The following is a 14,990-nucleotide window of genomic DNA, read 5'->3' as shown; positions in this document are numbered from 1 at the left end:
TTTAACTCACCAGACTAGCACTCAGCATTTATCACATTGTCAGTTTGGATCTATCACCACAGTAGTAATAGAGTGTGGATAATGCCACGTAAAGGAAAAGTGGACAAACTCAGTATGGGGTCGTGAAAAAGCCGAAAGGAGGTACAGATTTGTGTGTGTGTGTGTGTGTGTGTGTGTGTGTGTGTGTGTGTGTGTGTGTGTGTGTGTGTGTGTGTGTGTGTGTGTGTGTGTGTGTGTGTGAGAAAGTGAAGCAGGTTTCCCCCACACCCACCTCTCAGAAACACACTTATTCAACCTTTATATCCTTCAAGGATGTTGATACGTGTGTGTGTGTGTGTGTGTGTGTGTGTGTGTGTGTGTGTGTGTGTGTGTGTGTGTGTGTGTGTGTGTGTGTGTGTGTGTGTGTGTAGGGGGGTATAATATCCTGGCTCGGGGATTAAAGGAGGGCTTTCTCCACCCACCATCTGGACTCCTCATGACAGGCCTGCCTGCTGTTCACTAGGGATGCCAGTGATTATTTGAATATTCGTTACAGTCTCCATAATTGAATATTATTTTTAAAAATCGATTTTATTTATATATTTTTTTATTATTATTTATGTTTTTTTGTTTTTTTTCTGGCTTAGTTTCAACCAAAATATAGACTAATGCTAATAATAGTAATAGTATTTATAATTGTAAATGGCCATTGGTCACACCACCAGTTTGTTTTACTGTAAACACCGACCCCGCCCCCACCCCCCTCTCCCTCACACGTGCGACTAAAGATGAACAAAGCGGCAGGTAAAAAGAGTTACTCCTCGTGGAACTACTTCGAACTTACAAGTCCCAAGGAAGTAAAATGAAACAAACAACGGAACTCCTTTTGTCTGACTTTTTTTTTTCTCTCCCGCGGGGGGGGGGGGGGGGGGGGGGGCGGCGGCGGTCGGTCGAATAATCGATTATTATTCGCCAGGGCTGAAGAATAATCGATTTTGATCATGGGCAGTTTCTGGCAACCCTACTGTTCACACACACACACACACACACACACACACACACACACACACACACACACACACACACACACACACACACACACACACACACACACACACACACACACACACACACACACACACACACACACACACACACACACACACACACACACACACACACACACACACACACACACACACACACACACACACACACACACACACACGTTACAGTACAAAGATTGAACCTCAGTCTGTTATATAACTTCCATATTCAGAATAAACTGACACACATAAGCAGCTTAACAAAAAGCACATACAAATCAGACACTTCTTTACAGAGACAACCCCTTAACTCAACTTTACCCCCCTTCCGTTATCGACTATGTGACTTAAATCACCACAAGCCTATTGTTTCCTAAAGTGGGGGATGTGTTACTATATCAACACTGAAAAATAAGCCACACACTGAGCCCGAGCATACTCTGGTGTACTGGTCAGGCTACTGGTCTGACATGAACTTCCTCTTCCTGTATGTTCACTTCCTGTTATTCTTATTCCATAATCCTGAGTTATAGTTTACTAAAACTCTGACCAAAGCACAAAAGGGCAGCTAAAAGAAATCACATGGACATGTCAACACACAGTGGTTAGCGGATTTTGAAAGTGATGTGAAACAAAGTTCACTACCAGGTCTAATTACTGATAATGAAAATCAGAGCTGCGTCCATTCTTGTTGTTATAATAATTCAATACATTTAAAAAGTGACTGACAAGAGACTGTTTCAAAAGATACCTTAAACTAGCAACCTTAACCTGTTAAGCACTGAGCCTGTTTTTCAGGTCTCAGGCTCGAAAACGACATTCCCAGAACAAATGACCATATCTTCCCTTCTAAAAGGGTTAAATTAATAATATTTTTTCTCAAAGTAATGATAAACCTGTGAGTTGGATGTAGAAGAGTCAGAATCAATATATATGTTTTTTATTTTTAGAAAATTCCGATTGAAGATAGTAGAAAACTGTAAATTATAGTGTCCGTCCAAAAATTCTTTTTTACTTATAGTGAAAACTACCCTTGGATGATGGTAAGGTAGACTAAAAGCTTTAGGAATTCAAAGTACAACATATAATAAGTACCCTGTATCAAGATTGATGCAAAACAAGTGACATTTGACCTTTTTAGAGAGGTTTAGTCAAAACTATGCTATGGGCACACAGTTTTGCATGAGAGCGAACCTATCTCTCGCTCTGACATCTGGAAATGGAAAAGCAGGTTTATTGCTTATGGATTATCAGGAATAATTTCAAGGGGACATATACACATTGGATTAACCTATGGATTAACTTCAGCAGCGTGTTTATCGTTTTAATGCCATTGAAGACCAGTTTTGACCAGACAACGACCAAGGTAAGCCATTTTGCCGTTTTTAGCTACCTAGCGCCACATGTTTTGAGGTCTGTTCTTGTTAATATCTTTGCAAGTTCTTATCATGGAGGCATGATGTATGTACCTATTGATTCTGTGTCATCTCACAATGCGAAATTTACCAATAAATTCTTTAAAAATCAGACAGTGATTTTCTGGATTTTTTTTCTCATTTTGTCTCTCATAGTTGAGGATGATCATACCTAGGATGAAAATTACAGGCCTCTCATCTTTTTAAGTGGGAGAACTTGCACAATTGGTGGCTGACTAAATACTTTTTTGCCCCACTGTAGATAGACAATAAGTGTGCAATTGCAGGTCTCCCTTGAAAAAGACATACAGTATATGATCTCAATCTGGTTGAATAAAGGTTTGAATAAACAAACATTTTGAAATTACATATTGCTATTTTTACCTGAAAAGGTAAGCTGTGTGCTTGTTCTGGAAGTGTCTTTCAACATTACATTTTGTGTGGTTTGCTTATTTCTCACAAAATATCGTTGGCAGTGTAAAAGCAAAGGAATCAGAATTAACTCTCCATTTCGTTAGAAAAAAAATTAGAGGTTGAGAAAGCAGCATCGACTTTCTTCATTGATGTCTGTCTTTCATACCGGTTTACTGTCAGTTACAGTCAACAGAAACTGCAGGTGAAGGTGAACAGGAAAGGTATTGATGCATTTCTGTCATGTCAAACATATGTTGAAATCACAAGCTGCCAACTAAGAAAGTCTTACATCTGCCTTCTTTATGTCTTTGGGTTTCCTCTATTAGTACAGTGAATTGAACATGCATTAAAACAGGTGGCACATTGCAGGAAATCCTCCAACAATGGCAGTTAAGAGAAATAAAAAATCTAATTCGGCAGATATACTCACAGCAATCCAATCAGCTCTCCAAATTAACACTTTGACTTCTCCGGTACTAAAGAAAATGTGTTGCCTTCACTCTGATACCAAAATAAATGTGTTATTTATATAAATCTGTAAAGAAAGGGGGTGATAAAAAGCTCAGTGGCGACTTCTCCTTGACATCAAAAGGACAGTTAATGAGCTGTGACATTACATTACATTACATTGCATTTAGCTGACGCTTTTATGCAAAGCGACTTACAATAAGTACATTCAACCAGGAAGATACAACCTTGAAGAAAACAGAATCATATAAGTACATCAGGTTTCATAGAGCCAAACATTTCAAGTCCCACTCAACTGGCTATAGATAAGCCAGTCCTTTATTAGTATATAAGTGCTCTGTTAGTAGTTCTTTGTTAGTAATTCTATCGCTCGAAGTGGAGTCGAAATTAACACAACATTCAGTAGTGTGTGTATACATGTACACGGTTTCTCACAAAGGAAAGTGTTGTTATCTACGCTTTTATCCAACTAGGATCTCTCATCTGTTGACAGCATCCTTGTCTCTGTTTACATTTATCCTTTCTATAGCAACAAGAAGAGAGACTGCGAGTCCAACAGCAAATAAGCAATGATCCGAATCTGACCTTCTGTCAACACGTGAAATCAAATCTGTATCCCCTTACTGTCGCTGCCAGTGTTCGCTCTGTTCTTCAAGACGTCTAGCCGCTTTGTTATTCACATTGCGACGTGTTTTATATTACGTATGCCCTGTATTTAGTGGAACCACATGCCAGCCAGGGCAGAAATATAAGAATACTGTACAATAGAAGTATTCAACTGCAAGTGCATAGAGAAAAACAAGACTCAAATATGCACTGGTCCATTTTGGTGATCCTAGACTATTTTGCTTCAATAACAAGTATTTTTTCAGACTAGTAGAAATAAAACATTGTATTTTTATGTCTGCTAAATTCACCACGAGTGAGTCATGCACAAATTAGCATTAGATAATGCACTATTGCCCTGCACGGTAGGGCTTTTATCATTATATTATTTTCCGTTTTATACTCTATGCAAGAAATCTCGCACTTACAAGCAATTACCCTTCTAATTGAATTTGTTTCTTTATTGTTTTACATAGGGGTTTATTCATATATCATTCATAGCGTGCTTTATATAACACACGATTCCCCCAAAAATATGAAAAGCTTTTTTTCCTTATTTTGGGAATTTATACAAAGGGATTCCTTTCAAACATCTACAATCTCTCCCCAAAAGCATTGACCTTAGTATGTTAACACAATGAAACAATAACTTTTGAACACGGTTTTCTCAATACCAGATTTATGTCCAAAAATGAACTCACTTCTAAACCTATTCAATCAGATAATGTGCCTTATTTTTATATATAAACATCACATTTCATAAAGCTTGAAATCTCCCCCAAATATGTCTTAATGTAAGTTATCAACTGAGGAAGTGCCATTATAATATCTATGAGTTAATTATACAACCCTTTCCCTTGTACCTATCTATTAAAAACACATCAAGCTTCCTTATTACCATGATAATGGGCATTAAAACGTTGCTGTACTTATCCCTAAACACAGTCCACACCTTAAACTTATCTGCAATACAATCTTTTATGTTATTCACCTTCCTATAAGTCGTGACTAATTATGAACATAGTTTCCCCACGACAGAACATCTGCATGTTTGAAATGTTCTATTTAAGGTGACTGCACCCATGCAGATTGATCCACTCATCTGGAAGCACCTGTATGTTAGTTTCTGCTTTAAAGCCAGGCTTCTTCCATTTCCTGTCTCAATGATCCACAAACAGCTCCTTACTGAAAGCAAAACAAACTATACTTTCCTGATGTACTCTTTTTTTGGTTAAAGAGAAAAAAAATGTCTCTACAGTTACCTGGTAGCACTCCTCTCCAGTACAGCTGGGTTTTCCCTGTCCTGTAAGTGTAACCCAATCGATGTCTATCCATCTCAGAATGTCCTTTCAACTCTGCTTAATCAGAACATCGAAAAGGAAGCTACAGCCGTTTCTTTAAAAACACAAGTTACCCTGTCGCCCGGTTACTTCATGTCTGTATTTACCCATCAAACCCTTGGAGTACCTGCTTTGTCACTGTTCAAACCGGTTTCCAAGAAACCAGAGTCACCAGGTGTGGGAGAGACTCGTAGGAAGGGGAGGAGGAAGGAGGCGTCCTATAAGATGTCCCTTTAAACCATTTCCATAATAATGATTTGGTGGGTTGGCCAGCAGTCAAGGACAAAGTCACCCCCAGAGTGGGAGGATAAAGTGGGAGAGGGTGGGGGGGGGGGGACAAAAAAAAGGGGGGGAAACCCTTTTAATCAATGGTGAGGAAAGGTTGAGGAAGGAGGGGAGGATAGGGAAGTAAAAATGATTAGAATTAACCAGCTGTCACAGTTAATATTTAACTATCTGCAGTCCTGCCTAACAGTCCAACGACGCATTATTAAACACATTTTCTCCCATGATGATCACAATATCTTTTTTTCTGCTCATGTGCCAGTGCATCCCTAACTGTATTGCTCAGATCTGGCTAGACAACCCCCACCTCCAAGCCCAATTTTAACCTAATCTCAGCCTTGATATACTGAAGCAGAAATGAATGAGATTCTGAAATGTTAAAACCTAAATCACAGAGGGGAGTCTGCAGCAGTTATCATCCTATAATGATATGATGAACCAGATCATATATTAAACATTAAAAAAAGACTTATTCTGTCCATAAGGACGCAAGAATGCAAAGTAACCTCAGCTTCATTTGCATGGCTGCCCTAGATGGAGATAACCATTCAGATGTAACTCATAAATAATGGAAAGGACAGAATGTATTAATATGCCGAGTCACACCCCTTTAATCATACAGAGGTTCATGGTGAGTGTGTGTGTGTGTGTGTGTGTGTGTGTGTGTGTGTGTGTGTGTGTGTGTGTGTGTGTGTGTGTGTGTGTGTGTGTGTGTGTGTGTGTGTGAGTGTGAGATTGGCTATTGAATGAGAGCAGATGCGTCCCTCTCCCTTTTCCTCTGTCCCTCCGTAATGGACAATTACCAAAGAGCTATTGGTGTTCTGCCACAGACATAATAGAGTGAAAATTAAAAGGCCTTGTAAAGCCTTTATGTGGTCAAGGCAACCAGATGTCTTCAGTTCACTGAGCGAACATGGACATGATGTAGTTTACTCTCCAACTACCGTTTCAGTACTGTGATGCACTCTTATATGGTTAAAAAAGATAATTTAGCAGTCTTTACATTACATTTATGGAAATACAAGTACAACACTTACTCTCCTTTTAACTTTCTTTTGTCTCCATTAACTGTCTATCTGCTGTTTGGTGTTGAGCTGGTAGGGTCAGCGGGTTTTAGAGATTTTTAACTGAAGATAGCTGCAAGCTGTGCCAAAAACATTAAAGTTGGACCCAAAGGTGACCAACACGCTGCAGAGTCAGAGGATGATTTGCTGTGGCTTCCTCCCTTAGAGTGAATCTTCTTACAAACTAATAGTCATGTGATTAATTGATTATAATTATTATTACCACAACAAACAACAAGCTGGTAACACACAACATTGACCTACTATAGAGTTTAAATTATATATGTGTAGCCTAACTCAAATGCCAACCTCCAATCACATTTTTACAGTGGCGGGAAACGGTGGTTGTGAAATAAAAGATAATTCCATTCATGCTACAGTATATATGTGGGTGAATCTCTGATTTCACACATTTTCTGGAGCTTTGAAACAGCATCTTAGCGATAGACTTGGCATTGCTAAATAACAACCGCACAAAGCCAATGTTTTAAAATAGGGATTAGTGCAGCTTTATCGTTTTTACTTACTCGATAGTTTACCTATAATTTGTAGCACATACACATAAGTCTAAATCAGGGGTGGGGAACCTTTTTCCTCTCAAGGGCCATTTCAATTTTTACAACATCCTCCGAAGGCCGTACAAATGATTGACCTCTGCTTAAAAATACTAAAATCACAGCCCTTTCATTTGGCCTTTCTTTCATGCTGTGCAAAGAAAAAGCAACCTCTTAATCCAGATATCTTACCATGACTCGCGTATGCATGCACGTGCACGGTTGTGGCATGACCACCAAAACATAAAGATATGGAAACAGGATGTGTGCAAATGTATTTAGTTTCCTATCCATGTGGATATGATTTAAGTGTGGGGAGGGGGACGGGACCTAACATCCTCTAGGGGGGTCCGGGGGGCATGCTCCCACGGGAAGATTTTTTTAAATGTTGAAGTCAAAAGCATCAATCTGGTGCACTTTGAGAGCAAAATTAAGAGATCTATGGATACATCTCTCAACACCCATATGAAACAGAACAGGAAGCAGATTTACTTTTTCTTTATGGATATTTTACAAATCACTCCCCCTTTAAACTGTATTCTTGTTTATTAATAACAATTTGTTTTATAAAGATGTGCCTTTACCTCACTGGTTGTAGAAGCTTCTTATATTCATTAGCATAGCTAGCTAACCAGATGCTAATAACAACAAAGTTATTGACTGTATGATCAGTATGACAGATGAATAGATCGCCACTGGGCTTTTAACTAAAGACTCCTTATGGGTACTGCAATTTCTGAAGTCCCGGAGCGACGTTCTGTCGCTCTCTTCAGAACTGCACCCCTGTCAGATGAGACATATACACGATAGGCTCGTGTTGTGTTCAAGGACCCTGACCTTGGGAAAAACAGGCACTTGCTTTTTTAATTCTTTTGCGGTCTAGATTTCTTTAATCTTTTTTTTTTGTGTGTGTTTATAAATTAACTCAAGGGCCGTATCAAATGGTCTCCCGGTGGCCGGAGGCTCCCCACCCCTGGTCTAAAGGGTTGAAAAACACCAGTGATCTTCTGTTTGAGCTGCAGAGTTTAATTTGAGTAGTAGCCTGTGGATCTACCTTATTAAACGCCATGTGTTGTCAAGAAAGTCTTTCTTTTCAGCTACACGTTTAGCTGTTTGTTTTTTCTTTGTTCTTCTTACAGTCCACTAACTTCAACATGTGCCTCATACAATTCGTACATCGTGTCTAGAAAATGTTCATCCACTTTCTGATTCGCAGCGTGCTCCAGTCACTGTTCCCAGCATGTGAAGATAAGCTTTTAGCATGATCTGAACATGCTCTCTGGCCCATGTCTAATGAGGGCAGGCCAAGTGGGCCTGCTGTGATCCTGAACCTGAACAGCAGCCCCCTCTGCTAAACAGTTCCTGTCCTTACTTCAGAGAAAACATAAAGAAAGCAAGACATAGAGGTAAAGAAGGAAAGATATATGGTTGTCACTGCAGCGAGAATCACCATCCAGAAATGATGACCATGACTGGATATGGCAAAGACACAAGTAGGTACAAAACATTGAATGTGTAAAAAAAATAGATTAAGTAGCAGAAAGAACAAATAATTGAGGTCCAAACAGTAGTGTAGAGATAGGGGACTCTGTGATCACTGTGTACTGCGAAAAGGATCAATGTTGGAGTTAGAAAATGCGATAACATCGACATTCATTTTCTCCTCGTTTATCTCTCTTACTTCCTCTGTGCCTCTTTTCTTTCTTTTATCACCTTCCTTTCCCCCAATCTCCCCCTCAAACCCCCATGACCTGGCTGTCTACCTTGGATAATAGATCACAGCTGCTGGGCAGGAGCGCCCAAATGTGTCAATCAATATCCCGTCCACCCAATCAGCACGTCTGACTGAGCCCCAGCCGGCAGGGCTGTTCATAAATGAAAAACAGTGCTTATTCACAGCGTGCTCTTTCATGATAACACTGAACCAAATGGATTTGAAATGTCGCACAGATCGAGGGTGGATATGTGGAAGTGACATCTATCTGACATGAAAGACCATACTCTGTGTGTTTAAAACTAGACTAAACTCAAGCACACCAGCTGCACTCTCATATTTACATTATTCAGAGGACTCTTGCCCCGAGGGTATTTAATGGTAATCGAGTTTCCATTCAATGCAACCCATTTTAAGCATCATGTTTACAGAAATAGCCATTCAAATTCCCATCAGCTTAGCAAAAGTTGATGACTTAAATATAGCTACATTACCAAAAATAACCCCATGAGAAGTTCTCAAAATCTGAAGCCAATGAGTGAGTTGTTGTTACTCATCTGATGCTGGTTATAATGTTTTCTGATGATGAAAACCACAAAATGCACTTGGTATTACTTATCGAGTTAGAGGCATAGAGCTACAACAGAGGCCTTGAGTGACAGCACATGGCATTTTTAAAAGGTTGTGATGGACAGATATCTTGTCAACAACATTTCAGAAGCTGATTTCTAACTGTTATGCAGTGACTCTGAATGGTTTGCGCGAGGGGTAATTGACCATTTGCCTTAAGAAAACAGTAAAATTATGAATGGTTATGTTTCAGAACTTTCACCCAACTGTCCTTTTTGCTAAACCTATCAATTGTCCAATCATAGTTTAACACACGTTACTTGGCCCAGCAGGGCTGTCAAGCTATGGATTTCTGCTCATGTTGGAGAGGTGTCCATGGGGCTGTCGTCAGAACAATGCTGTCGGGTGCATTCACAAAGAACGGATTTTGGTTGCTGATAGCACAATCTATTGCGCATCATTTGCAACCGCTATTTGTCCTGTTTCAAGATAATGCGGTAATGACATAAAAGGTTTACACATGTGAAAAACTATAAATGTTGCCTTTATGCCAAGAACACAGTGTGCAGAACAATGGCAAGCAAAAACAAATACAAATAATATCTCACTGCGAGTCACAGGTTTTGACAGACGTGGTGCAGAGGCAAAAAGTATTGTGGTGACACCCCCTATACATCCGATAAAGTTACTACAAACTCTATACAAATGTTTGGAGCTCTAGTAAAAATTATCATGGAGAATTTGATTTTTTTGGCTAAGAGGCTTGTTTACATAGAGATCGGCCAACTCTGCAGGATTATACAAATACTACCTCATTTAAATATGTGCAATTAGTTTAGGAATTCCAAGATGGTATTTTCTTGGCAGCGCAGTTACGGATGCACATCACCAATTCGGGATGCTTTGACAATTACACGATTGCTTTTTGTCTTATTTATGCAGGTTTGTATGGTATGGTGTCCAAAACTAAAAAATGGTTTGTTTATCTGCTCTAACGTTAGCTGCAAACACTTGCAAACCTTGCTAATAAGCTAGAACCAACAATGAAAAAGCATTTCTTAATTTGTAGGGTTAAAAAAAAAAAGCTTAGGTCACCACAGCACATCTTCTGTGTAGCTATAGCGTTGTGCAACGTTAGATACTCTGTTGGGAAGATAAACATTCAGCAATGCCAACAGCAAAACTTGTAATGTGAGATACATTTTTACATTCACCATTCACATTGGTGAAAGTCAGTCATAGAAGCCTTTTGTAGCATTAAAGTTTGAAATGTTTAAAAAGGCAAACAAGACTCAATCTTGTGTAGCTTGTCAAAGTATGTAAAGTATTCAAACAGAATAGAACGTCTTAGAATTTCTAGTGACATACTGACACTAAGTATCTACACTGCTTTTCCTGTGCATTCTTATACTCTCCATGGGTCATCAGCTGCTTAGGATACTGACAATTTGCCTTGAGTTTACAGCTTTAGCATCAATCCGTCTTAAGCTGTGGACCATTTTACAGAGTTCTTGTTTTAAAACCAGTCTGCATTAAACATTAAAACATTGGCCACAAAGGTTGTGTATCTGTTATCATCTGCTGGGACCATGGATGACAGCTAGAAATGCTTTGATCTAACTTTGCCTAAAATCAGGAACACATATTTGATCATTTATGTCTATTCATTTTGAGTGGTACATCTGCAGAGAATGGAAAGCATGATAGGCAAAACAATATTAACGATTGGATCCAGTGCTTAGCAAACAGTCAATGTATTCAGCACCTCACCATAAGAATTCTTCTGATGAATTCTTCATCTTGATCCATCTTAACTGTCTCTTTGTTTGTCTCCCATTATTGATTCCAATGAATTGAGGAAACAGCAACAGAGATTCATTAATGCTGAACAGATTTGTCTCAATGCATTATGGATGAAGTAAATAGAGGCTGAGCTGAATATAATGCCAATCAAACAGCGTGGGTACAAACTTGTGGCTCAAAAAAAGGATCATTGTGCTCGGTATGAATGAGCCCCTCTGACTGGAGGCACTGGAGCCCAAATTCTCAGCGTGGAGCTGGAATGCACAAAAAAACTCTGCAATCCAGAAAGCAAGCCTGCAGGCCAACCCCGCAGCCAAGTGTAGGGCTCTAATGAGGCAGAGAGAGAAAAAGAGAAACTAACACCAACATTTAAACTTCCTCTTTAACTGTGCATGCTTAAAATGATAATGAAGTGGTCTCTTCCTCATTTCTGCGCCCATGATTTGCTAAATATCTTCACTGCACTCAAATTGAAACCCACAGTGGTCTGAGTCACGTACATTTCTGTAAAACCAAATTCCCACCCTTTGTCACACAGCACTTAATCTGACACCAGGAGGGGCACAATGTCAAACTGTATCAGCTTTTCTGTTCTGTGTCAGGGAAGGCTCAGCATAAAGACAAACCACAATGAACACAGAGAGGAAACATCGACAAGATCACAGGCTGCCACAAACAGAAGCATTTTTACTTCTGCATTTAGAAAAATAAGAACAATACACAAACAACATCCAAGAGGTTAAGGAGGGAAAGGAGGAAGGATAGGTGAGGAAAATGAATCCCACAAGGATTAAGCTGCAGCTGCTGACAGAGCACTGCACAGTCAGACTATGGGCAGGTGGGATTCATATCCAAACCTACAATGCTTACAGACACACATGTGCTGAAAAATGCAACGTGAGGAAGTGAGTGTTCTGTAGACTGAAGGTCCTTATTAGTATTCATACTGATGATACTGCATTCCTTCCTCATTCTAGCTTCTCTTAAGAAACATGCCGCTTCAAATCAGATTTTTGGTCCAAGTATATCACAGTTACCAGTGGATTTCAAGATGGCGCCTGTGTCGGCATGCCGCTCCCTCAGCTATCTGCCTTTAGCTATCCTGTTTTTGTTTTATGTTTGTCAGAATGTCTCTGCTCTGCCCGTCTATGATCGCCAAGCTCTCCTCCACCTAAGACCCTCACTGGATTTTATACTGCTGCCCAAACCTACATCTGGCAACTGTAAATCGACTCCCCCCCCCCCCTCTACTGTCAGATATTCCCACCTACCTGCGCCGGTGTTACAGTATAAGTTGAGTCATGACAACTGGCGACATTCTATTATTTTCGTCATAGGAATCCGGGGCGTGTACATTGAGGACCCATTGTTGACTTACCAGGAAAGAAACATCGTTTGTCGTTTACGTTCATCTTTTGCTATATCTGCCTTCCTAAGATCACTTTGCTGCACATTCAGTACTCGTATGTGAGGTTGTGGGTGAGAGTCCGATATCGTGACGCTTACAGGGAGGTATCGAACATTACAAAGTAGGTGACTGTGTGGATGCCTGTTCAAAACATTGCAAACTTCAATAAATCATTTAAATTATATATTTGTGTCCGACTTTCATTTGTTCATCGTTCTTAATGTGATGTATAGTAGCTTTGATAGCTGTCCATACCTTCAGACAGCCTAAAAGTAAAACACAAGTTGTTTATTCACAGCCCGAACGCTCATCGAGATGACTGGATCAGTCATGACAACTTGTGATCAGCTCCGATTAAATTGTGATATCAATTCTGTAGCTAACCTCCAGGGAGCACGTTTATTTTATGAAATAAACGTTAAACGTATAGGCTTAAAGGCATAATAGAACTACCGTATTATATGTATTCAACTTGTGCCCCGCTGGACTTACTTTTCTGTGGTTTACCGTTACTGTGACATATCAGTATAGCCACGGAAGATAGTTTGTGTGTTTAATTCCCATGCATCAAGGTTATTTTCATGTATGTAATTGTTTTTCCTGCACAGTGTAGAGTCTTGTTGTGATGAGAGGGATACAGGTATTTCATAAAATAAACGTGCTCGGACATGCACATATCGGACTCTCACCCACAACCTCACATACTAGTACTGAATGTGCAGCAAAGTGATCTTAGGAAGGCAGATATAGCAAAAGATGAACGTAAACGACAAACGATGTTTCTTTCCTGGTAAGTCAACAATGGGTCCTCAATGTACACGCCCCGGATTCCTATGACGAAAATAATAGAATGTCGCCAGTTGTCATGACTCAACTTATACTGTAACACCGGTTGCCCTGCGTCCTGCCCCACCGAAAGCGCTTTAGACGACGGGGAAAGCGTGGTGGCGCGCTTGTCCATCAAAAAGCACACCTGACAGCTTCTTCTGGGACTTATCCACGAATCAGATGTCATGGCCCTGCCGCTGCGTGCCATGTGAGGGATCGATGGATTCGCCCTGTCTTTCCGGAGCTGCGGCCTCTGCTGGGCCCGCTGACAGCTCCTCCTGCCCGACTGACTGCTCCCGGTCCGCGCGGCGTTCAACACGCACATCTTCGTTCGCTAAGACGCACTACACCGTCGGCTAAACGCTAGGTCAATAGCAAACAAGACGTTCCTGTTAAACGACTTCTTCACCTCTCGTGATCTGGATTTGATGTTCCTGACGGAGACCTGGGTCCACACTGGCGAGTATTAGGGATGCCAGAAACTGACCATGATCAAATTCGAAAATCGGACAGCCCTGGCGAATATTAATCGATTATTTGCCGCTGCCCACATGGCTTCCTCCAAGTTTACAGTAAAACAAACTGGTGGTGTGACCAATGGCCATTTACAATTATTAATACTATTACTATTATTAGCATTAGTCTATATTTTGGTTGAAACTAAGCCAGGAAAAAAATGAAAAACATAAATAATAATAAAAAAATATATAAATAAAATCGATTTTTAAAAAACAATTTTCGATTATGGAGACTGTAACGAATATTCGAAAAATCAAATAATCATTGGCATCCCTAGCGAGTATGTACCGTTTTCTGAACTTCTTCCTCCCGACTGTACTTTCTTCAGCTCCTGTGGCTTTCTTCTACCACCGGCCGTGGTGGGGGCATAGCATCAGTGTTTAGAGCTAATCTCCAATGCCGATTGCTTCACCCTGTAACTATGCTAGCTTCGAGTTGCAGCTTTTTGAACTGGACCCGGCCTCGCCTATACCCTGCGCAGTCGTGTATCGCCCGCCAAAGTCCAATAAGGATTTCATAACTGACTTTTCTGACTTTCTGTCCGGGATCATGGTGAAATATGATCGTGTTTTGATCTGCGGAGACTTTAATGTCCATGTGTGCTGCGAGTCCAAACCTCTGGTTAGGGACTTTTTAAATCTCCTCGACTCTTTCGGTCTCATTCAGTCCTTGGCTGGCCCAACACACGATAAAGGACACACCTTAGATTTAGTATTATCGTTTGGATTGTCCATCTCTGTGGATGAAATCTGTGTAGCAACGCGTATCTCAGACAATTTACCGGCTCTGTTTAAAACCTCGATCCCTTCTGCAGGAGTCCAATCACGTGCCCCTGTGCGTTGTTTGCGTTCAATTAACCCCTTGACTGCCTCACAGTTTTCAGATGCTTTTAATACTTCTCCGAACTGTAAATTAGAGGTGAACTGTGCTCTTAGTGCTGATGAGCGTATATCTCCATGTTTGACTCGACATGCACA

General features: G+C 40.3%; 1 protein-coding gene across 4 annotated transcripts in view; it reads right to left on the bottom strand.

Moving 5' to 3' along the window:
- The window catches only part of fgd4a (FYVE, RhoGEF and PH domain containing 4a), a 71,906-nt gene that overhangs the window by 30,578 nt on the left and 26,338 nt on the right, over positions 1 to 14,990 (bottom strand). The window contains exon 1 of one of the 4 annotated variants that reach the window (XM_079682844.1): positions 5,191 to 5,899. The exons of the other annotated variants lie outside the window; for them this stretch is intronic. Coding sequence (XP_079538970.1) covers positions 5,191 to 5,263 — 73 coding nt within the window. The 5' untranslated portion in view covers positions 5,264 to 5,899. Of the gene's footprint in view, positions 1 to 5,190; positions 5,900 to 14,990 lie in introns of those variants that run through there. 4 annotated transcript variants of the gene reach the window in all.

Source organism: Notothenia rossii (genome assembly GCF_949606895.1).
Source record: "Notothenia rossii genome assembly, chromosome: 5".
NCBI lineage: Eukaryota > Metazoa > Chordata > Actinopteri > Perciformes > Nototheniidae > Notothenia > Notothenia rossii.
Note: the sequence above shows the minus strand (reverse complement) of the source record. Positions and strands in the feature narration are given on the sequence as shown.